Below are 19,993 nucleotides of genomic sequence, written 5' to 3' on the forward strand. Positions count from 1 at the left end.
AGGGTCCCGGCCCTCCTGGAGCTGTCCTGGCCTCAGAAGGTTATCTTCTCTCCTGCCAACCCCAGAGACAGAGACATATTTAGACGGAGCCAGGTGGGGGCCTTGTGGTGCCAAGTTCAGGGACAGCTCCGGTTCCCTCCCCGCCCCCTGCTCCTATCCCGCCTCCTGACCCTTTCACTCTTGGCTCTGTCCTCAGTGTGTCCAGAACCCAGCAGCGTCCTCTGTCCCCTGCTCTGGGCCATTCCCCACCCCACCCCCTCTGTGAGCCCCTCACTCAAGGTTCAGGACCCACGGCCCCGCCCTACCCCAGCTCCCTCTTCAGGACCGGCCAGCTGACCCTGACCCTGCTCCCTCCACGCGCACCTGCCGACAGGATGGGGGCCAGTGCTGGGGCCAGTGCTGGGCCCAGGCTACGGCCTGCACTGCTGTTCCTGTTGATGCTAGGGACACCCAGATTGGGGGTGCAGGGGGAGGACGGGCTGGAATTCCCTCAGTATGATGGCGTGGACCGTGTGGTCAATGTCAACGCGAAGAACTACAAGAACGTGTTCAAGAAGTATGAGGTGCTGGCGCTGCTCTACCATGAGCCCCCCGAGGATGACAAGGCCTCCCAAAGACAGTTCGAGATGGAAGAGCTGATCCTGGAGGTGAGTGGGGGCGGGGGGCTCTCCCGGCCACCCCCAGCCTGGCCACATGCAGACTTGGAGGGGGACTCTCGGGGGGCGAGGGGCAACATGCCACCAGACTCGTGGCATGTGGCCTTGGCCCCATGAGAAAGTGGCTTGGAACCCAAAGTCGCACCACGGTTAGGCACGCTTAGGAGCCAGGGGCTGCAGGGAGACCCCTCCTCCAAGCCGCCCCAGGCTGCTGGTGCTCCGTTAGGCCAGGACTGAGGTGTCCTTGGAAGGGGAGCACAAGAAAGAAAAGGGACGTGCTTCGGAGCAGGGGGTTGGAGCTGTATGCCAGCCCCAATCCACTCTCCTGGCCAGTACGTGTCCCCTGTCCGCGCACTGTGGGGCCTGCACCCCAAGCCCATCCAAATGGAATGCATTTTCAAGGCTACCTACCTCTTCATTTGCATGGCATCACTTTCTCCCACCCAAGGTTTAACTGAGCCCACCATGGCTCGCACTGGCCTCAGTCCCTCTCTCCCTAATTCTCCATCTGCCCCTACTGGGTCAGGCCAGATGCCCTGATGGGAAAATGCTTGCCATTGGAGGAGGCTCCAGAATGCCTTCCCCAGCTTCTCTCTGTGGGAAGGCTCTCCTCGCCCCGGAGCAGAGCAGACATACAACAAGAGAAAAGGCCTGTTCTGGGGGATGCCTGGGAGACACAGTCCCACACGCTCTCTAGCAGCCAGGATGCATTCATGTTCTGGGCCAAGCTTCTGGAGCCCCTTCTCCAGCCCGGCAGGACGGCAAGGCTCCAGCCTGCCCGAGGGAGGGACCACAAGCTCTCGTTCCCGTGTGCCCCTGTGGGTGCCGGGACCTGCCGTCTGATGAATGCACCGAGTATTTTTATCCCGAGTGCTCAGCATCTCTGCCCATTCGCCTGCCAACAGCCTCCCTGTCTTCCGGAGAATCTGGGCGCCCAGCGTCGCTTAAGAGGGAGCGTGGCAGAGCGAGCCAGAGCTGAGTCCAGCGGGGAAGCTGGAGGGGGCAGGGACCTAGGGGAGTGACTGTCCACAGCCTGAGTAAGGAAGGGCTGGGACACGCAGGGTGAGTTTGGCCTCAGTGCGGACAGCTCTACCTGTGTCCCCTCTCATGCCTGCTCGAGTCTCTGCCTCTGAAGGTGACAAGTGGTGGCCACGGTGACCTCTACTCTCATCTCTCTGGCTTCGGCCACTCCTTGGTGACATGACCGCCACCCCCACACACCCCTGCCCTCAAAAATGCTCCCCAGTGGGGGTCCCTCAGAAGAACCTCAAGGACTTGTAATGTCACCCCACACTGAGCCTGGCCTTTAACGATGAGGGTGGGCAGGGCTCAGCCCCAAAGCAGGAAGGGCCTGAGCTGCTCTGAAGTCAGACTCCTCAGCATCCCCAGGAGCCTGGAAGTGTCCCGCACCCGCCTTGCAGAGCGACGTCGGAAGCTCCATGCCCACGAGCAGCCGTGTCCAGGGGCCGAAACAGAACCACAGCCCAGGGGTGGGCTCGCGGGGAAGTGGAGGTTCCCTGGAGCCCTGCGGCCGTGCCAAGGGCAACTCTTCTCTTCCCCCTGTCCCCAGAGACCGCTCTGGGAAGCGTGAGATGGGTATGGGGTGACTAGGAGCCCCAGAGCTGATTCCGTCCCTGTGTTCCCTCCAGTTAGCGGCCCAAGTCCTCGAAGACAAGGGTGTTGGCTTTGGGCTGGTAGACTCGGAGAAGGATGCAGCTGTAGCCAAGAAGCTAGGTAAGGAGGGGGTGGGGAGGCCCTGGTGTGTGCACGTGTGGGATGGGGGAGGCCCAGGCCAGGGGTTTGCGTGGGCCCCACCGCGTCTGATCTGGCAGAGTGCTGGAGGAAAGGGGCAGAACGCAGGCCGGCTGGAGAGGCCTCTCGGTCCAGGGCCTGCGGGGGGGGCGGGTCCCAGCACCGGCCACCAGGGAGCAGCAGCGGCCTGAACTGGACCCCGGAGATGCCTGGGGCCGGCGGTCAGTAACGAGGTCATCTGGTCAGTAATAGCAGTGGGTTACAGGGCCGGACCGGCAGGGAGCGACGGGAGTCCTCGGAGGAGGTAAAGGAAACCCTGTCTCTAGTTATGGCGAGCAGAGGAAGGCAGACATCTTGCTAGAGTCCACGTCTCCCCATGTCCCCCCCGACACCCCCGCTGAGCCCACCTTCTGGAGAGCCCCGGGGCCTGCCCGCTGCCTGGGCTAGACGCACAGGCCCAGTGCCCAGGCCGTAGGGGCCTGAAGTGAGGTGAGCGGGGTGGGGGCAGGGAGAGGTGGAGGACTCCAGGGGCGCGGGGACGGGCCCTGGACCTGTGGGCAGCCTGGCCGCCTGGCTCACCTCCGGCGGGCGCCCTAGGACTCACGGAAGAGGACAGCATCTACGTGTTCAAGGGAGATGAGGTCATCGAGTATGACGGCGAGCTCTCCGCAGACACCCTGGTGGAGTTTCTCCTCGATGTGAGGCTCTCCCGGACCCCGTGGCCTTGCTTTAAGACTTCACACCCATCCCCAACCAAGCCCAGCCTCGCACACGCACACACGCGCTCACACGCCCGCACACACTCACACACGCAGGCACACACACCAGGCAAGAGACAGCCCCTCCCTCCTTCCCTCCCTCCCTCCCACCCCTGCGTCCCTCATCCCTCCCCGGCTGGCTCCTTCCAGTGAGGAGACCCCTCGCCCTCCTCCAGGTCCTAGAGGACCCCGTGGAGCTGATCGAGGGTGATCGCGAGCTGCAGGCGTTTGAGAACATCGAGGACGAGATCAAACTCATTGGCTACTTCAAGAACAAAGATTCTGAGCGTGCGTAACCCCCAGAGCCCCTGTACCTCTGTGGACCCCCGTTTTACCCATCTCCGTAACCCCCACTCCAGCCACTGTCTCCATGTCTCTGCAGCTAACCCCCTGGCGTGGTCAGCTCCCTCACGGCTCTGACCTCCCTGCACTTGGGGCTCCCAGACAGGGACCCCCAGCCCCCCAACTTCCCCCACTGAAGTCTTGCTGTTCTTAGAGGACTGGCGGGGGGTCTCAAAAGGTCAAAGGAGATTTGGGGAGAGACAGAGTGGGCCTGGCTCCCCCAGAGACTGACTCTGTCTTACTCCTTCAGATTACAAGGCCTTTGAGGACGCGGCGGAAGAGTTTCACCCCTACATCCCTTTCTTCGCCACCTTCGACAGCAAGGTCTTCTTCCTGTGGCCATACGGAGGCCCCCTCGCTCCCTGCAGCTGCCCTCCAGACCTCTCTCCCAGAATCTGTGGGGGGACCTGGTCACACATGACACCCCCATCCCCACCTCGGGCCTCTCTCTCTTGCCCCAAAGATTTTAGACCCTTTAACCCACTCCTCTAGGGTTCAACCAAAGCCCAGAGACCTTGTCCATTGTCCCAGTGGCAGCGACGCGGGCCCAGGTCGTCTGACCTCTGTCCTAAGATCTGCTCCCCACGACGCGCATCCCCCACCCCCTCCCCTGCCAGGTGGCAAAGAAGCTGACCTTGAAGCTCAATGAGATCGATTTCTATGAGGCCTTCATGGAAGAGCCTGTGACCATCCCAGACAAGCCCAACAGCAAAGAGGAGATTGTCAGCTTCGTGGAGGAGCACAGGAGGTGGGCAGCAGGGGTGCCCCTGAGCCGGGTGGCACCACCTAGGGCCCCAACGTCCGTGCGCAAGAGGAGCCGGGGGTCCCCGCCGGCCAAGAAGCTGTTCTGGCTGCGAGTGAATGCCGTCCTGGGCATGGCGGCCGCTCCCTCGCGCACAGACCAGGTTCAGCCAGGGGCCTTCCAACTCTACTGTTGTTTTTAATCCTCCCAACAAGCTCAGGGACCCTGGTCCCACCGGTAGGAAGTGTCAGAAGGGGATCCTGGCCCGGATCTGGGCACCACTGTTTCTCGACCGGGGTGACCTGGTGGAGGGACGGGCCAGGTGGGGGAGGCTCTCACCCTCCGGGGGGCACCGGCATTTTTGATGGAGGAGAGAGCTACCGCTGTCTGGTGGGGAGAAGCAGGAACGCTGCTAACCCTCCAGAGTACACCGGACTGCGCCCCACAACAGAAAATTCTCCAGCCTGAGGCTGGGACCCTGCCCTCACTCCCACACGGTGATTTTCTTCCTAAGCCGCACCCCACAGCTGGGGCATCCCCTCATGTCCGCGGAGATGCCACTGCCCTCACCCTCTCCCGCTAGGTCACGGTCCCTTTTGTCGGGGAGGGCTGTCACAACGCCTCCAGGGCGCCTCGCACAGTGCCCAGAACATCTCAGACTCTCAGCTGTGCTGTATGAACAAGGGAATGCCCAGAGAGCCCGTTCTTACCTTTTTCCCAAAGAGTCTCTTCCAGGCCACGGGCCCCCCCACTGCCTTCCCACCTGCTTTAACCAGGCGGTGACCCAGGCCTGCAGCCCGGAGCTTAGACACTGCCAGATGGCTTTGCTCTGGCCTACAAGCTGTCTGTGCCCTAGGCTTGACCCAAAACCCTCTTGGGGGGCATCCTTCTCCCCTGCTGAGTCATGACCGTCTCTTCTAGGTCCACCCTGAGGAAGCTGAAGCCTGAGAGTATGTATGAGACGTGGGTGAGTGTCTCCCCCAGACGGGGCCGGGTCCCCAGGGGGGGCGTGGGTGGCTGAGGACGGAAGTCCCGAAAAGTTCCCGCCCCGCTGCGCTCCGTGCCTGGCTGGTGGGAAAGACCAAACACCAGCAGAGTTTGGAGGCTGTTGCTCTTAAGAACGTGCCAGGAATTAGGAGACAGACAGACCCTGACACAGATGACAGGGAAGGAGGTCTGGGGCTGCAGAGCTGGCCAGAGGGGACGCGGGGGCCCTGGAGGGGAGGCGAGCCATCCACGTCCCCAAGCCTACCTAATCCAGGAGCTGGGGTTCCACGAAATTCAGGCTCCAGGAGGGGGCAGCGTGCGCGTGGCTCTCAAACTTCAAGAAGCATAGCTAAGCCGCGCTGTCCCCAACAGGAGGACGACATGGACGGAATCCACATTGTGGCCTTTGCGGAGGAAGCCGATCCTGGTGAGGGACGGACGCTGGTTGCGGGGGGCGGGGGTGGTTGAGGGACACAGGGGTGCTTGGGAGATGTGAGAGCTCTGGCTTCAGTGGGAGGCCCTCCTGGGAGTGCAGGGGCCCCGGGGTGAGGCAGCAGCGATGGTGGGAGGAGGGGAGCACCCCGACACTGCCGCCCCGCCTCCCTTGCCTCCCGGTCCCCCCTACCGCTTCCTACTCTCTGACTCGTGTCCCCTCCTAGATGGCTACGAGTTCTTGGAGACGCTCAAGTCTGTGGCCCAAGATAACACTGAAAACCCCGACCTCAGCATCATCTGGATCGACCCTGACGACTTCCCCCTGGTAAGAGGTCGGCTCTCCCCAGGCAGGACCTGACGCCATCACCCTTCCTGAGAGGACCTGCTGTCAGGGTTCTGTCCCCGACTTCCGGCCTGAAGACATTGAGGGGTTTCGGCCCGTGCTCAAGGGCACCGTGGGCAGGCACTGAAGTCACCCCAAGAAGGGGAGACAGGATGGGAAGTAAATCACACGGAGCATCGCACACGCAATGCCCAGAGCAGAGAGACGCGGCAGGGGTCTCGTGTGCCCGGGGCTGACCCCTTCTACAAAAAGACAGAGTGTTGGGGGGCAAGTGGGCCCATGAACCCTGCAGGTGGTTCTACAACGTCACAGACGGGAAGTGGGGAGAGTCCGTGCCTCAGGGGACAGCTCTGCTCCCAGCCAGATCCCCAACACTCGAACTCATCGTTGAAGGAGCAACAGAATGAACAGATACGTGAGGAACACTGGCAATTACTGGGGACAACGGCCTCAGTTTAGAGATGCAGAGCCCGAGGGTCCTTGAGAAGTGACTTGCCCAAAGTCGCAAGATCAGGCGGTAGCAGAGCCAGGATCGGAACACAGGTTCCGATCCAGTTTTCCTGGGAAAGTCTGGGCCAGTGTCTTCAGCTGACCCCTCCAGATAGTTTCCCTTTGGGATTTTGACCCGCAACTGCTCCCGTCTACCCCTTCCCTTCAGGCCCCACAGGGGGACCGTTCCCCATCCTCCAGCGTGAGTTCATAGTGACCTTCCCCTGTCCCCAGGCTGACCCTCTACACTCCCTGTGCTAGACACACGTGTTTCCAGACGCTGCTTCGTTACCGTATGTGGTCTCTCCACAGCTGGTGCCCTACTGGGAGAAGACATTTGACATCGACCTGTCAGCACCACAGATAGGCGTGGTCAACGTCACCGACGTGAGTTTCCTTCCCACACGCCCCGCTTGCCCCCCAGCTCTGCCTCCCAGCCCGTCCAGCTCTCCCTGCTCCGCCGACCGCCCCCCAGACGTCAGACACGCCTGCAGACTCGGGGTCTGAGTACACAGCCCCCTGCCCTCCTCCTTCCAGGCCTGGCCCACCATCCTCTCCAGATGTCCCGTTTGGAGTCAGGACCCCCCATGGGCACCCCCAGAGCCCATGTCGCATTGCCAACGGGACTTCGGTTCCCCTAGCTCTGCGTTACGCCCGCCTCTCGGGTAGATTCTGAGCTCTTGGAGGGCAGAAAGCTCATTCACACACAGCAGGTGGCCTCCGCAAGTCTGTTCTGGCAAACGGAGTAAGCCAGTCTTTGCGTTCATCCCCTTCGCCCTGTGACCAGCGAGGCGGGTGTTTTGTTAACAACACAGCCAGATCTTATAAACTCGATTACAAAGAGACTCATAAAATGCTAGGAAGCCCCAGAAATCAAAGCAGCTTCTGCCGGAGAGAATCGGAGAGCAGTCGAAGGAGTGGCCCTGAACACGGAGACTGGGCGGCCTGGAGGAGGCCGGACGCTCGCGGGGTTGATGATGAGTCTTTCCAAACCGACGGGAAAGTTAGTGTGAAAGGTCAAAAGTAGGAAAATGAGTGTCAGGTTCTGGAAAAGGCAAATCCTTTTTTTATAGCTTGTGAGACTAGAGGCTTCTGCAAACAGGGCTGGAAAAGCAGGTTATGAAAAGCTGAAGGGTGGCTGGCCTGGCTCTCTGGCCGCCGGCGGTTCCCCATCAGAGGCCAACCCAGCCATCCCTGTCCCCCACTCCGTCACCCCTCCCACCTAGACCTTCACCTGGACAGCGTCCCTGGCCGGTGACAGGTGAAGGGGAGGGACAGAGGATGTAGGGAAGGACGGAGGGGGCCCCGTGAGGGGGAGGCCAGGTCTGCAGACCCGAGTCGGGCTTAGCTCCGGTCCCCTGTCTGTGCCTCACCGCAGGCGGACAGCGTGTGGATGGAGATGGACGACGAGGAGGACCTGCCGTCCGCGGAGGAGCTGGAGGACTGGCTGGAAGACGTGCTGGAGGGCGAGATCAACACGGAGGACGATGACGACGATGACGATGACGACGATGACTAGCGGCTGTGGCCTCGTTCTCCCAGCCCGGCCCCTCTCCCTGGGCTCCCTCCCAACCCCGTCCCTCCCTGGGCTCCTCTGGGGACACTGGGCCATCCTCTGCGGTAGGGAGGCCCGATGCTGAGTGCTGAGACCCCGACCTTTGCCCCACGAGGCCAGGACCTGCTCGTCCCCACGCGCCAGCCCAGCCACCTCTGCTGGCCATCTCCTGTCCCTTGGCGGTCCTGTTCCTACGATCCGTTCCCTCCGTGATCCGTTTCCTTCCCCGTTCCCTCTGCTCTGACTCACCATTCCCTATCCCCTTCCCTCGGATTCTCTTCTCCTTGGTTCCCTCCACCTGCACGCGATCTTCCCCACACTTTCAAATCCACCATCCTCCTGGGGGCCTGATCCCTGGCCAGGAGGAAGGGCGGGCCCCGTGTCTGCCGCTCTCGGCCATCTCTCGTTAATGCATTTGGGTCAGATATCGGGAGCCCTCAATAAAGGATCTGGGGCAGCATGAGCAAGTGTCTGCTGGGGAGAGGCGGCCCCAGGACGGGGGCGTGGGGGTGCGGGCCTCGTTAGGGCACCAGGATGGGGGCGCTCCCTCCAGGCGGTCATCCCAGAGGACAGAGCACTGTTTATCTGCCACCAGTGCACAAGCTTTCCCCTCACACGTGGTGTTTGTCCCGCACCGCTGGGAGGCTCTGGGAGAACACGGAGTGCTGGGCCTGTCCCTGCTCTCGAGCTGATTAGCCTCGCTGGGAAGTCAAGACGAGCAGCCCAGCAACTGAAGCCGAGCACAAAGCAGTACGTAATTAAGTGATTATGTGCTGCTTGATAGCACCCTCCCTGCAAGCCCTTCTTGGAACCCGCAGGACTGAACCCAAACAACTCTTCTCGGGGAGGCCTTCTCAGAGGCGGCTGCTGCGGTTCCCTCCTCCGGGCTCACGGGCCGCTCTCTCCGCCTCCAGTCCAGTGCTCCCTCACCCTCCCCGGACAGGTCCCTCTTCCCCACCAGACTGCGGGGTGGGGGCGGGGGTGCTCGAAGGCAGGAGGCCAGGCTTCTCCTCTGTGCCCCCCAGGGCCTGGCACACAAGAGGCGAGCTGCCAGCAAATGTCTGTTGACAGAAGGAACGAAGGAACACACAGGGTCGGGACAGAGAGGCCCCAGCCGGCTCTGACGGCTTCGGGAAGGAGCACTTTCTAGGCCTTCAGTGAACCATGGGGTTTGACAGGGCGAAGGAGACAGGGAAGGGACATTCCTGTCAGTGGAGAGCATCAAAAGCATGGGCAGAATGTGGGTGTCCCACGGGGGGGTGCAGAAGAGACGGGAGGGGAAAGAAGAGAACCTCACGGGGCAGCCATGAGAACGGGGGGGCATCACGGGATGCAAAGAAGTTTGACTTTAAACCCGGGGGCTGTGAGGAAGGACACAACTTAAATGTGGCAGTGATGAGCCGGATGGACAGAGGGAGGGGAGGATGGAGACAGCAGGTGGGGGGGCGGCGCTCACAGTCGGAGCCCTTCAGAGGTTGGGAGAGCATGGCCCTGAGCGGTGGCCGAGGGATGAAGAGGAGAGCGAGTTCTGCGTTCCAGGGCTCCCATCCCCACCCCAGACCCGGGCTGCCACGGCTCCTGGCAAGAAGGACCTACACCAGCACCGCCCAGGCCGGGGTACGTGTCAGGGGGTCAGATGACGTGGTGTGGGGGAGCCAAGGACAGCGGTCATGGGGCCGGGGTAGCCGCGGCTGGGCTGCCTAGGTGCCGAAGGAAACCTGAGGTGACACATGGGTCACCCTTCAGAGACAAACGCAGGAAGTGCTCCCAGAGGAGGCAGAAGCGTGTTGAGCAGAAACCGTGTGTTCACCCAACTAACACAGGGCTAACGGGGGGCTGACCGTCCAGCGTCGGTCAGCAGAAGGCCCCAGATGTAGCAGTCACCCTAGGTTTCCAGCGCCCACCTGTGCCAGTCCTTACACACTTAGGATTTCCAAGTCTCAGGAGAACCATGCCAGGTGGACGTCAGCATCTCCGTGTCACTGGGGGGACACTGAGAGTCCGAGGTAGACCCAGCACGAGAAAGGGGTGGGGCCAGTGCGAAGCCCCGGTCCCCTGACCCTGTCTCTGTCCAGAAGTCCTTCCGTTTCTCTGGGTCTCACCAAAGGGCCAGTGACATGAGACAGACGTAAGCAGAGGACGAGGTGGTCTTGCTCCCAGAGGGTGGTGACGGGGAGAGTCGCTGAAGAGCACGGAGAAGCAGCAGGAGCCTGAGTGTCTTTGGGCGCAGTGTAGACCAAGAAAGGAGGGGCTCACCTGAGGCTTCCTGACAGGGCGTCTACTGGGCCAGAACTGAGGGGAGGCCAGGGCGGTCCTGGCCGTGGCGTAGGATGGGGCTCGGACCTCTTTCTAGGGCCAGACTCTGCCCGAGTGGAAGCAAGGACCCTCGGGTGGGACAGGGGGTGCGGACAGATGCTTCCCCACTTCTTCCTTCCCTCTTTCAGTCTGGCTGAGAATCTGGGGGAGGAAAGTCCCTGGGGTGGAGAGGAAGTGAGAGCCGCCGTGCGGGGCCTGGGCAGAGAGGCAGCGCGGAGCCGGAGCTAAGTGTGGCTTTGCGAGCTGTCTATATTTGCATGCTGAGCTCACTGCTGCTCTTTTCCTCCCCAGAAAATAAAATTACATCATGGTGGGGGGAAGGCAGAAGGGCGGTATATTCGGGAAAGGTGAGAGGAACACAGGGGGCATCACCCCAAGGAGAGAGAGCCGACGAGATCTGGGCTCCAGGTCAAGGCAAGGAGGCCCCACTTTGCTTCCCGCCCGCACCCTCGCCTCCACCCCGGCCCTCCAAAGTGGACTAAGTCGGAGCGGTCCCTGGGGCCCTCGCCCCCGGTCCCCCGACCCCGAAGGGGAGGAAAGCGGTTCCCCCAACACAAGTCGGCCCGCTAGGAGGACGAGGCCCAAGGCCCTCCAAAGGCCCAAACGCCCGCTCGGCGCTCCCCGGGGTCCCCGCGCCGCGGTCCGCAGAGGGGCGCAGGGCAGGACGTGCCCCCCCATGTCGGCAACCGCGCCCCGCAGTCCCGGGGCTCGGGCGGCGCCCCCGGCAGCCCACCCGCGAGCCTTCCAGAACCCCCGCCCCCCGCCCCGCCCCCGGCGCTGACGTCACCGGCCGGCCGGGCGGGGCGCGCGCGGGGCTCGGGCTCGGGCTCGGCGGGCGGAAGCGGCGGCGGCGGCGGCAGGAGCGGCGGGAGCCGAGGCGGAGGCTCCGGACGCTGCCCCAGGACCCGGGACGCCGGAGAGCCGCGCCCTGAGCGCTCAGCCCGAGGCGGTGAGAGGCGGGCCGGGTGGGGGGCGGCGGGCTCGGGGCCGGGCGGCGGCGGGGCGGCGAGCCGGGGTCGGGGGGCGTCCGCGGGCCGGGGTGCGTGGCCGGGCCCGGGGCCTCGGCGGGAGCCCGCTTCCCGCGCGGCCAGCCCCCCCCACCCCCCGCCGGCGCGGGGATCGGCGGACCCGGGGCCGGGGCCCGGGCGCTGGGGGGCGGGGGGCCGACGTGGAAGCTCCGTTAATTCCATACGCCCCGCGTCGGAGCTGACAGGGACACACACACCTACGAGAGACACGCCAGCACACACGGTGACACACGCCCATGTGATTCTTACACACACCGCGTCGCCCGCAGCAAATCACAGCCGTCCCCCCACTACGCGTCCCCTCCCCCCCTGCCTCCATGTGCCTCCAGGAGGAACATCTGTCCGCAGGACAGCTGGGTGGGGGCCCTGGGCCCCCGACCCCCCGATTGTCTGGGCAGATTCTCCCAGCCCTGCGCTTCTGGGGGCCCCGCTCGCCAACACAGGGGAGACAGGGCAGGAAGCCCTGCTCGCTCGCTCCGGCACAGGGGACAGGATCCCGGGCCAGGGAGCCCGCGCGCGCGGTGGGGAGGGTCGGGGGCTGCCGCTGGCCTCTCGCTGGGTCCACTTAGAGCCTAGACTGGCTGGTTTCTGCGCCCCGGAGTGGCCAAAGGACGGAGGAGGGGGTGGGAGAAAAGCAGAGGGAGAAAAAGAATGAGTATGAGTCAGCCGAGGATGGAGCCCAAGTCGGGGAGGGAGAGAATGAGGGGAATGTGTGCGAGGGACAGGGATGCAGTCGGGGACGGGAGGGGAGGAAGCGACACAGAGATGGCCAGAGCAGTGGGAAGAGGGCTGGGGGCTGGGCTCCCCAGGCTCAGAGCGCGGGGGGAAGCAGCGTGGTGTGAGACCTCGGGGAGCCGGGAAACATGCTGAATACGGGGATTTTGTTTCTCGATGAGTCTGGCCCCTGGGCTGTCAGAGCGATTAGCTTTAATTGCTCTTCCCTTTGTGGCTAAACACTCCGTTGGGGAAATTGCCAGGGATGCCCTAGGCTGGCCGCTGGCCTGGTTGCCCAGTTCCTCACGTCCCGGACACCTGTGTCCATCCCGTGCGCGTGGACCGTCATGCATGAAGAGGGCCCTCCCCTTTCCTACAGACCCTCCGGCCACTACAGACCTCCAGACTCCCCTTTCCTACAGACCCACCGACTCGGCCCCTCCCCACCAAAGTGAAGATCCCTTTACAGCCAGGAAGCCAGTTCCTTCCCAGTCAGACAGTGGCCCTGAGTGTTCGGATGGGGACACTGAGTCACAGGCCCCAGAAGCCCTCCGTATTCAGGTTTCCCCCCACATGAGCTGAAGCCCACCAAGGGGAAGGAGGAGGAGAGGCTGCAGGGAGGAGGCGGACGAGGGGGAGGGGTGGGAAGGGGGAGCCCCCCCAGTGGTGAGCCCACAGGCCCGACCGGCCTGACCCTGTGTGTGTGTGTGGGGGGTCTCCTGAGCCCCCACCTTGGATCCATCTCTCTCCTCTTACGCTAAGGGCTGAAGGCTTAGCACCGTCTCTGTGCCCCGGGCTCACCCATTTGCTTCTTGGACTGAGCTGAACGTTTTGAGGCCCAGGTACCTGCCTCCCCTCACTCCCAGGCTGGCAGAGTCTTAGAGCCCCTTCCTTTGTTACAGAATAAAAACATTCCCTGCCCCCCCCCAAAAAAAAAGCTGAATGGAAGCTAAGGGAAGAAGCCAGCAGAGTGTGCTGTTAAGGGAATAATTAGGGACGAACTAGAGGACTGCTTGAACCAGGGGGGGCCCAGGTAGATTTTAAAATGGGCACCCTGTGCTCTCCCCACCCACTCTTCGGGCTCTCCTGGATCACCGCCCACCCCTGAACCAGGCAGCATGACCCCTGCACCTGCGTGGGCTGGCCCTCCCCTCCGCAGCAGGTAGCCCAGGTAGCCCCAAGCAGAGAGGAGGGAGGGAGGGGTGCCAGGGCTCCTAATCCTCAGGCTTTCTTCCAAGTTGAAGCCAATGCTGGGGCCTCCTTCTGCACAGGTGGCTGTCCCACTGGGCTAGGGTGCTGGGGGTGGGGAGAGGACAGACCACCCGCCTGTCCCGCGCCCAGCTCCCACCCCCAGAGACCAGTCTGTGAGCTTCTGACCTCCTGCCCCTGTCCCCCAGCACCCTCGGCTGGTCCCACCTTTGTCCGGGCTCCACCTGGGGCCAGCTGGGAAGGAGAGGGAGGCAGGCAGGAAGGAAGGTGTGAGGAAGCCGCGAGCAGAGCACAGAATGATCCGGGAGGGAAGGGGACCGACTTCCTGGCAGCCTCAGCTCCGGTCCCGGTTCCTGCCCTGGTATCCTGTCCCAAGAATGGCCTCCGCCCAGGCTGCCTGGTGTTCCCCAGGCCGCCTTGCTCTGCTCCAGCAATCAGGAAGACTTTTCTGGGCGAGGAGGGAGGAGACTTCACATAGGCCCCGAGGAATTCTGAATCTCCGGGAGGACAGGGCCAGGGAGGGTGACAGGGCCCAGCTCCGCCACAGCCACACCACTCCAGGGGCGATGACAGGTCAGTGAGACCAGAGAGCCACTTCCTTGTACCCCCAAAACTCCCCCAAGGGACTGGCCTTGCCCCTGCAGCCACACCCAGGCTGCCTTTCCCCCCCTTCCTCAGGGGGCCCCACTCCCCTGCTCTGTCCCTTCTTACTCACTCGCTCCCCACGCCCCTCCCATGCAGCGGTGTCATTGTCCTGACCGGTGGGGGGCTGGGCCCCCAGAACTGCGGTTGCCGTGGCAACCGCTGAGTCCCGCGCCCTCCCCCCAGGATCTCATTGCCGCCTCCTTCCCTTTCCCAGCCCCAGCCTCCCTCCAGTTTGCAGGGTCTCCTCCCCCTTCCCCTTTTCTCTGGACGGGAGCCTGTGATTACAGACCTTGCACACGCTCTCACTTTCTCTCTCTCACACACACACACACACAGAGCACGTACTTGCACCGCCGCACGGCCAGTGCTGGCACAGTAACACCCATGCCAGAGCGTGCACACGCCCGCACAGATGCCCGCCGCTGCCGCCTCCACGCACCCGTGCCCACGCCGGGGGGGGGGGGCAGCAGCCGCGCGGGCCTGGCTCGCCACTCGGCCTCCCCACCCCCGTTCTCCTGGGGGTCTCACTGTGTCTGCCTCGCGCTCTTCGAAAGCGCCTGCCCACCGCCCCCCAGCCGATGTGGGTGGTTCACTCACACATTAGTCCCTCCCCACCACCTCCCCTGGAAGTCTGTGTTTTCGCTCCAGAGCCCTAAACCTTAACTCCTTCCAGGAGATACACGCACACGCACACGCACACACTTTCCTTCCCCAGGATCTAGTTACAGTCTCCTCTTCCACGTGAAAACAGGACAGGCTGACCCTAATGCTGCCCCATTTTCCAGCTGAGGGTTTGCTCCCAGGGTCTCTTCCCGGGGGCAGAGTGTTCTTGGGGGCCCCCTGCTCCCTCTTCCTTTTAAGCTCTCCCCACCCCCCCATTAGTTCCTCGTGCCTGGACACCTTCCCCTTCACCTCCCCCTTTCCTGGCCAGGGATTATCAGTGGGGTGGGGGCTGGGCTCCGGAGCCGGCTGCTCTGACCTAGATTTCAAGGCGGAGACGGTTCCTGGTGCTGACAGTCCGGAGAGCATTGTTCCGGCGGAGCCTGGCAGGGCCACTGCTGGGCCCTTCTGTCTGCTTGCACCTGGGTGTGCAAGTGAGCGTGCCTGGGAGTGCCTGCTTCTCGAGGGGGTCCTGCTGGCCCTGCTGCCTGCCTCATTGTGTGCGTGTCACCGCGCCTGCCACGGAGGGAGGCAGGCGTGTTTGTTCTGGCCCAAGTAGGGGGCTGGGAACGGGGACTTTTGGGTCCGCGCCTCTCCCGATGCCGTGCCTCTCTGCCTCAGTTTCTCTGCACCCAGGCCAGATGCCGCCTGCGCTCTGCTGCATGCCCAGCCCGCTGCTGGGGAGGTTTGGGGGCAGTCTCAGTCCAGTACAAGGTCTTCTGGCTCCTAGCCCCAGCCCTTGGTCTAGCCACAGTGTTTATGCTGTAACTTACTTTGTAAAATGTTTTACTTTTCTGATTATAAAAGAAATATTTCCTTGTTGTGGGTGAAGTTCACGCTTTATCCCATCCAGAAGGTTCATTCTAAGGTTGACCTTCCTTCTTCCTGTCTTTTTTTTTTTTTAAAGATTTTATTTATTTATTTGACAGAGAGAGATCACAAGTAGACAGAGAGGCAGGCAGAGAGAGAGAGAGAGGGAAGAAGGCTCCCTGCCGAGCAGAGAACTCGATGTGGGACTCGATCCCAGGACCCTGAGATCATGACCTGAGCCGAAGGCAGCGGCTTAACCCACTGAGCTACCTAGGCGCCCCTTCTTCCTGTCTTAAACACACTTTCTACCTAGTGAGTGCCAGGAGGGCCTTACGTGTTCTCTCCCTTCCCACCTGGAGATCTCCACGCGACAGGTATGTGGGCTCAAGGCCCTGAGACCCAGCCGTGCCCGGCCCCCTGTGGGAGCTCCCCCCCCCAGTGACGCAGCAGGAGCAGCAGCCCCTTTCCTGCCCAGCGCTGCCGCTAAACCCCTTCCCCTGCCACCCAGCCAGCCTGGGAACTGGGCAGGGGGCCAGAGCCGGCCGCTTGGTATTCTCGGGCGCGGGGGCTGTGGGCACAGCACAAAGGCTGGGAGAGGGGCTGCGTGGAGGCCCGGCTGCGGTCAAGGGAGAAACCGGGCTGCCCGAAGGCTGGCGGGGGGAGCTCATTGCCGCCCCTCCCCGCCCACCCGAGCCCCAAGGACTGAATGCAGGGGGCCGTGGAGGGGCCAGGGGACCATTAGAGCAAGCACCTAGGCAGCTGTCCAGAATGAGTCATTAGCGAGGTGGTGGGGGGCTGAGAGTGAGGGTCCCCTTTGCTTCTGGGGAAGAATGGAAGCCAGAACACATGAGCTCCAGCCATCCAACCCCCTCCTGCCCCTTCTGAGCTTCTCACTGCCACAGCCAGCCAGTCTCTCCCTGACGGCTGTTTTGGAGTGTTTTCTCTTTTCCTTTTTTTTTTTTTTTTTTGACAGGGGGAGGGGTTGCAGGTGGGTGGGGCGATTCTGGGGGGGCCTTGGAGGCAGCGGGTGAGAAAGTCTGGAGCGGGTTGCTGTGGTAACCGCCTCCTCAGTCAGGGGAGCTGTTGCCAGGGTTACTGTTGGGGGGGTAATGAGGAAAAAAGATGGGGGGAAGGAGGTGTGACTTGACACTCTAGGCTGTAGCCTGGACCCTAGCTTCTCTGTTTCTTCCTGTCCACTGCCACCACCCTGAGGCCTTTTTCCCCTCCAGCCCAGCCCTCCCCAGCCTCCCTGACACCCGCCTTACCCTCCCCGGCCCCCCCACAGAGCGGGGATGCTAGTGGGAGGGACCAGCGAGTAAACCTTACCGGCACCTCCAGCTCAGCGGCCTCTGCCTTTGTTCCTCCCAACCCCAGCCATGGCCGAGTACGGGACCCTCCTGCAGGACCTGACCAACAACATCACCCTCGAAGACCTGGAGCAGCTCAAGTCGGCTTGCAAGGAGGACATCCCCAGCGAGAAGAGCGAGGAGATCACCACAGGCAGTGCCTGGTTCAGCTTCCTGGAGAGCCACAACAAGCTGGACAAAGGTGGGTGGGGCGGGGGGTCCCCAGCCTCTTGGGCTCGGCCCCTGGGGCGAAGAGAAGCGCGCCGCGCTCGGACAGGCGGGGAGAGGCTGAGCGCGGAGGCTCGGGGGCAGCGGCCCTCCTGGCCCTCGCAGGGCGCGTGGGTAAGCCGCGTGGCACTCAGATACTACTGTGTTATGATGAGTCACGTGGTACAGAGCATCAGGTCACAGAACAGTAAAATACAAGTTAAAAGTGGTAAAAGTTGAAACCGCGAGCTCTAACATTTGCAGAGGCCGCTGCTCTGGGGGCGGGGAGCTGGCGTACGAAGGCGAGTGGTTTCAAAGGCAGGGTCCAGAGGAGGGCCACCTGGCAAAGGACCGAGTCCCACAGGCAGGAGTGTCTGGAGCGTCTGGAAGATCAAGGGGTCCTGCTTAGCTTGGCTGGGGCCTGAGTGAGCTCTGAAGTGGCTGGGAAGGTTGGTTAAGGCTCTGCCGTGGAGGGCCTCGAGTAGGCGGGGTGAGCCAGCTGAGGCCTTGGGGGTGGGGTGGGGGGCCCAGCAGGCAGGGAGGCCGGGGTGGACCCGGCCCTGGGAGGAGGCACCTGCAGCAGTCGAGGGGAGTGGGGGGGGTGGGAGGGACTGAGGGCGTCCCCAGTCTCCTAGAAGCGGCCCAGCCACGGACAGTGTCCTTCTGGCCACGCGGGGGCTTTGTCGAGAGACTGCCCCAGGTCCCACATGTGCTAGCAGGAAGTTTCTCTGACTCCGACTTGGAGGAAGAGCGGGAGGGGGCCCGGGTGGGCGACCGGCTGGGTGGAGGGTATGAGGTAGGCCGACTCATTTTTCTCTTCTCCCTCCCCACAACGTGGGACCTCTTCAGCCTGGTTCCCTTTGAAACCTCACTGGCCAACCCTCTGCTCTCCTGCACAGTCCTCTGTATCGTTGGGGCCTTGGCTTTCTGGTCCTGGTCCTGCTCAGTAGCTTGTCCTCTTCTCGCGCTGCCCCTTGCAATAACCAATGTGAGCACCTCCGCCGTGGTTCCAGAAGCCCGGTGCGGTCAGGCAGGGGAAGCCGGCCTCTTCAGCCTGGCTGACCCTGTCTCCCGCCTCCCTCCAGACAACCTCTCCTACATCGAGCACATCTTTGAGATCTCCCGCCGCCCCGACCTGCTCACCATGGTGGTGGACTACAGAACCCGTGTTCTGAAGATCTCGGAGGAGGAGGAGCTGGACACCAAGCTGACCCGTATCCCCAGTGCCAAGAAGTACAAAGGTAGGAGCCGCGCCTTTAACATGCACCTCTGCCCGCTCCCCTGGGTGACCCTGGGGCGCTGGATTTGGGGCAGATGGGAGCGGACGTCGGGGGCTCGCCTGCTGTCTCCCACGCCTTCTGTCCCCGGACACATCCCTTCTTGCCCCCCAGACATTATCCGGCAGCCCTCCGAGGAAGAGATCATCAAACTGGCTCCGCCACCGAAGAAAGCCTGAGCGAGGGGGAGGAGAGGAGGAAGGTTGGACCTCCAGCGGACCACTCCCTTCCCCCAGCCTCCAGGGGAGGGGCAAGGGCCACCCCCCAGTCTACCCACTTACTAACCTGGTCCTAACCCCCTTACTGTGCGCGTGTGTGTGCGTGTGCGCACGCTCTGTCTGTCTCTATGTCTAGCTCATCTAGTTCCTCCTCCTCGTGAGGGGGTGGGGGTCGGGCTGGGGGGGGGCTTCGTTTCCCCACTTCAGGGGGACGTGGGGGCTATTTCTATGCAAATAGAAATGGGCACATTCCTCCTACTGCCCTTTCCTCTATGGCTGAAGTGTGGGAGCAGAAAGGACCTGTATCTTCCTACGCCGCGGAGCCGAGCTGGCGGTAAAGCGTGGGGCGAGGTGGGTGCGTCTAGTGACAAGCAGTGGGAGGGAAGGCGGTCACCCAGCCGCCACCTGGGAGGGGCAGAGAAAAGCCAGAGTTCCGCGTCTGTACCCTGTGCTGGACTGGCGGAGGGATCTTTCCTAGATGTTCCTTAGGTTGGAGGGCCTGGACCCCAGCAGGTCCCTTTCTCCTCCCCTCCTGTGGGCCTAGGATGGGTATGAGCCAGGGATCTAGTGAGGGATCTAGTGAGAGGACCACAGGACCCTTCCGTGTCCCCGAAGTACGGACTCCACGGAGCAGCCAGCACTAGTTACTCCCCGCACCCCCAAGAGCCCACGCTGGGAGCAGGCCCCACCGCACCAGGCGCCGGGGGTGTGGGCGAGGGGGCCCTCTTCGCACTCCTTTATTCCTGCTCAGACTGTTGCACACACAGACTCCAAACCTGGGGAGGTTGAGGAATGAGCTCCTTAGGTCTTCACTCCCACCCTGCCCCACCCACAGGGTCCCTGCGTGGTCACCACAGGTGACCTTCCTTCTTTGGGGTCTGGAACACCCCCAGCAGGAAAGACAGGAAGAAGCTAATTATAGCCTTTCCCTTTGGACTGAACCCCCCAGTCCAGTCCAGGAGGGGACTTGCTAGCCCGTCTCCCTCGATACCCTGGCGTGTTGGGCTCGTGAATGCCTCCTAGCCAAATCGCTAGACCCCAGCCCCCTTCCTGTGCCAAGACGCTCTCCCCACCCTGACCGTGCTAACTGTGTGTACATATATATCTACATATATGTATATTAAACCCGCACTGCCATGTCTGCCCTTGCTCGTGGTGTCCAGCATTAACTTCTTGTTGAGGCCAGGGCGGGGCTGGGAGCGGACCACCACAGCCAAGGGAGGGCCCGTCGCGTTGCTACATAGGCAAAACGAAAAAACTTTTTTTTTTTTAAACTTAAATTCACACGCCATCTCAAGAGACTTTAGACAAAGTTGAAGTTCAGAGCTTGTTAAGATGTGGGAGCAAAACTGACGTGGGACAGGAAGACTGGCTGCTGGGAGAGGGAGGAAGCCGGGCTGGCGGGAGCGCGGCTTCTGCTCCCGGCCTGGCCCAGCCCCACCGTCCCCTCTGGCCACTGCTGCGGCACCTGCCTTAACACGCACACCTGGAGCACTCCACAGCT

At 62.6% G+C, this 19,993-nt stretch overlaps 2 protein-coding genes across 3 annotated transcripts; both read left to right on the forward strand.

Moving 5' to 3' along the window:
- The first annotated feature begins 374 nt into the window (after window positions 1-374).
- Window positions 375-8,507, forward strand: CASQ1 (calsequestrin 1). Its single transcript, XM_044266229.1, has 11 exons — window positions 375-647; window positions 2,306-2,390; window positions 3,006-3,106; window positions 3,343-3,454; window positions 3,759-3,832; window positions 4,126-4,256; window positions 5,172-5,217; window positions 5,610-5,664; window positions 5,897-5,997; window positions 6,817-6,891; window positions 7,883-8,507. Exons 1-11 carry the CDS (start codon window positions 375-377, stop codon window positions 8,021-8,023), a joined length of 1,194 nt encoding a protein of 397 aa, XP_044122164.1. The 3' UTR covers window positions 8,024-8,507.
- A 2,724-nt stretch (window positions 8,508-11,231) lies between these two features.
- On the forward strand, window positions 11,232-19,638 carry PEA15 (proliferation and apoptosis adaptor protein 15). Of its 2 annotated transcripts, none has more exons than XM_044266674.1 (4): window positions 11,232-11,324; window positions 16,816-16,989; window positions 18,080-18,235; window positions 18,386-19,638. In XM_044266674.1, exons 2-4 carry the CDS (start codon window positions 16,818-16,820, stop codon window positions 18,448-18,450), a joined length of 393 nt encoding a protein of 130 aa, XP_044122609.1. In that variant the 5' UTR covers window positions 11,232-11,324; window positions 16,816-16,817; the 3' UTR covers window positions 18,451-19,638. The 2 variants fall into 2 exon arrangements, with proteins under 2 accessions (XP_044122609.1, XP_044122610.1); XM_044266675.1 differs by lacking the exon at window positions 11,232-11,324 and adding an exon at window positions 15,684-15,815.
- Window positions 19,639-19,993: the final 355 nt, after the last annotated feature.

Source organism: Neovison vison, chromosome 10 (genome assembly GCF_020171115.1).
Source record: "Neovison vison isolate M4711 chromosome 10, ASM_NN_V1, whole genome shotgun sequence".
In the NCBI taxonomy this organism is placed as follows: domain Eukaryota; kingdom Metazoa; phylum Chordata; class Mammalia; order Carnivora; family Mustelidae; genus Neogale; species Neogale vison.

Coding starts and splice junctions, on each gene's coding strand:
- CASQ1 (XM_044266229.1), top strand. CDS start 375: ATGGGGGCCAGTGCTGGGGCCAGTGCTGGGCCCAGGCTACGGCCTGCA. Junction 4,257..5,171: donor TTCGTGGAGGAGCACAGGAG/GTGGGCAGCAGG, acceptor CGTCTCTTCTAG/GTCCACCCTGAGGAAGCTGA. Junction 6,892..7,882: donor GCGTGGTCAACGTCACCGAC/GTGAGTTTCCTT, acceptor GCCTCACCGCAG/GCGGACAGCGTGTGGATGGA.
- PEA15 (XM_044266674.1), top strand. CDS start 16,818: ATGGCCGAGTACGGGACCCTCCTGCAGGACCTGACCAACAACATCACC. Junction 16,990..18,079: donor CCACAACAAGCTGGACAAAG/GTGGGTGGGGCG, acceptor GCCTCCCTCCAG/ACAACCTCTCCTACATCGAG. Junction 18,236..18,385: donor CAGTGCCAAGAAGTACAAAG/GTAGGAGCCGCG, acceptor CTTGCCCCCCAG/ACATTATCCGGCAGCCCTCC.